This window comes from Limulus polyphemus, unplaced genomic scaffold (genome assembly GCF_000517525.1).
Source record: "Limulus polyphemus unplaced genomic scaffold, Limulus_polyphemus-2.1.2 Scaffold1913, whole genome shotgun sequence".
NCBI lineage: Eukaryota > Metazoa > Arthropoda > Merostomata > Xiphosura > Limulidae > Limulus > Limulus polyphemus.
In genome coordinates, this window is record NW_013667523.1 from 90,247 (window position 1) to 93,396 (window position 3,150).

The following is a 3,150-nucleotide window of genomic DNA, read 5'->3' on the forward strand; positions in this document are numbered from 1 at the left end:
TAACCACCTGGCCATGCCGGGCCTATTTCATTAATGAATATCCGTGTATTACATCTCGCCCCTTAAATTACTCTTTCACCACTAATTAAAAAGAGGAGGGGGTTTGCGAGAAAACATGTATTAAATGGGGTGTGGGTTACAAAAGTTTGGGAAACGCTGCCTTAGAACAGAACAATTCTTTCACGTGTATTTATGCACTACTGTGTTTACAAAATTTACCAAAAAATAAAAGTTTTTTTCTACAGTCTTACCAGGATAGCTTTCTATTATATCCTAAATAATTCATGTTCAAGTATTTTTCTCTGCCTATTTCCTTCTGTCCCCCCTCTCTAATATAAATTAAAAAACGCTTAGACTTGAAAATTTTCATATAATGCTACACAACCGCTACCTGCGCAGTCATCCCTATAGTTTGATCTGATAAACTACTAGACAAAAGACATCTAGTAAACTGACCGTCACTCTTATAGCGCACCCATGATCCCAAACTAAGTAGCGCCTTTTCGACATCAGGAATCCTGAGACCTACTTTCCAGTCACTCAGTTGATACTCAAATGACGTCAGTAAAACGTACGCATGCCATATGAAATAAAAAAGCAACTAATAAAAACATTAGAAATAAACGACCTTATAATACCAAAATGTTTTTATTTAATTAGAAGAAGCTGTAAAGCGAAACGTTGAATATCTAATTAAATAAAAACAACATTTTGATGTTATAAGGTCGTTTATTTCTAGTATTAATGTGTTTTCTATACACAAATATGAACTACAAAAATTAAACAAGAGACATCAGTGTTTATTACTCTTAATTTTGGTTTTATTTACTCTTGAAACAGAACACTTTCACGGAACCCTGCGGAAGTACATCTAGTTAATTATTATTTTTAGACAGACGAGTGAAAGGTAGAAATACTAATCACTAATGTTGTTCTTGACTATCTTTAACAACAGTGTAGCTTGCACAAATCCACTGCAGAATCATGTGATTTTTTTAACACACTATTTTCTTAAGCTCATATATATTCTTCAAAGGTTATCTGTGCATAGCCGTACCAAATTGTAAAGTCGTATACTAGAGCAACGGTTCCCAACCTTTTCACCACCAAGGACCCCCCATGTTTTTCGAAAGATTCCATCTACCCAACAAACCGTTTTTCTTACTAATAATTAACTTGTTTTTCCATTTTTTTCACTATCAAATAAAAGACGTATATAACTGAGTGTGCAATTAAAAGAACAGCATAATTAAAAAAAACTTGCTTGTTTAATGAGATGTATTTTCTTCGCGGACCCCCTGGAGTGCGGGAACCGCTGTACTAGAGGGAAGGCAGCTAGTTAACAGTATCCACCGCCAACTATTGCGCTACTCTTACCTGATCGAATAGTGGGGTTTGACCCTCATTCTTATTACGCACCCAAGGCTCCAAAGTGCGGAGCACGTTTTTTCGGAAGAGGGCTCCAAATCAGGAGCCGCCATTAGGTTCACAGTGAGGACTGAGTAACCATTAGGCTAGGCCCTGCCCTCTTCTATATTAACATTTATTTACTCTACAATAATAAACATACATTACCTTTATAACTTGATTTTAAAAATATTAGTTTTCGGAATAACGGTTAACTCTGTAAAATCTGGATGATGACGTAACTCATATTAAAAGCGTCCTTTAACATTTTAAAATTATGTTTCGCAATTATATGTGCCTTTACAAGAAACACGGCTCTGTGTGAATGAAAAAAGTGTCAATTCACGTGGCAATCTAACGTACAAACATAGAAGACGAGATTTGGAACGACGCCAAGAGAAAGAAAATTCACCTACTGCGTTCGGGTGAATTCTTTCAGCTTAAAGTCGTACTTTACTGGATTAGCATGACTGGAACTTGGAATACAAAACTTTAAATTTAGAAACGATTTTATACCAAATTCAGTGACATTATATACCTCACGATCTTCAAAATACTCTTGTTTAATTTGTCCAATCTTGTTTTTTAAACCGGGTGTGAAAAGGAGACCGAATTGTATTGGTAACAGTGTTTAACACTAGTTGGCCTTAAACAAAAATCTATTTAAAATCTCATATAACTCTTAAAAGGTAACATTTTTAGTAATCTTTTCTAAGTTAATAAAATATCAGTTTTCGCTACTAGTAGATTAATGAAGTAACACACATCTTTAAGGTCAGATAAGTAATGGGAATTTCTACAGCTTTTACCGACTGCTAAACTACAAACTAACGACTAAGTAACAATTAGTTTGGTTGAATAAAAAAACAAATATTTACCCTAAATTACACGGTTATTTTCTTTTTGTTGTTTACAATTTTGCACACACGACGTTTACGGTAATTTAAAGTTATCTCCGTTAAACCTAAACAGGAGAAACTTACCTTTTTCTTGAACACTTGAGTTTTCTAAAGCTCCTACTTCCTGAAAGAGAACAGATTCTTTTTTGGTGAAAGATGCAAGTCCAACTTTTATTAAAACGAACCTTTACGATTTGATCCCTTATTCTGATAGTAGGTTTACGAACACTTTTATTATTTGTCCAAACTTTATATAATACTATGATTTTATTCTTCAACTATTTGTCTGTATTAAAAGTTGATTGTAAAAAACCTTTTATTTAAATATTTTCCACGTTTTCCTTAAGTCGTTTATTTGCTTTAGAGTAGTTGGAAGCAAACCAATGTATCACTCCGAGAAAGTGTCAATTTAACTAATAATAAAGGCAATTCAGAAGACTTCCAAGTACGACTTACCGAGTATATGTTCCCCCTTTCACTAAAACCATACAAATACTTGTTTCAGAACAGAAGGAAAAAAAAGTCACACAGGCACATTATATAAAACTTATTATGCGGTTTGAAACCTTACTCATAAGCCTTAAAATAAAGAACGTTAAACTTAGGAATACTGAAAGGACCATCCATCACGCTTTAAGAGAGACGATCACCTCACGTGCTTTTCAGAGATCACATTTCACTTCCTGCTAGGAAGATATATCAGATTACAGCCAACGAATGTATACTAATATGCTGACCACACATAAAACACCTAATTCTTTTCTGACATTTTACAAAATTGTTACATTATACTCATGAACCATGTTGGTTACTTCTACTCGTCTATTCTATAGATATTTCGTCA

At 33.9% G+C, this 3,150-nt stretch overlaps 1 protein-coding gene across 1 annotated transcript in view; it reads right to left on the reverse strand.

The window, feature by feature from the left end:
• Window positions 1–3,150, reverse strand: part of LOC106465338 (AF4/FMR2 family member 4-like) — a 136,537-nt gene that overhangs the window by 89,633 nt on the left and 43,754 nt on the right. The window contains exon 5 of the mRNA XM_022393201.1: window positions 2,391–2,430. Coding sequence (XP_022248909.1) covers window positions 2,391–2,430 — 40 coding nt within the window. The remainder of the gene's footprint in view (window positions 1–2,390; window positions 2,431–3,150) is intronic.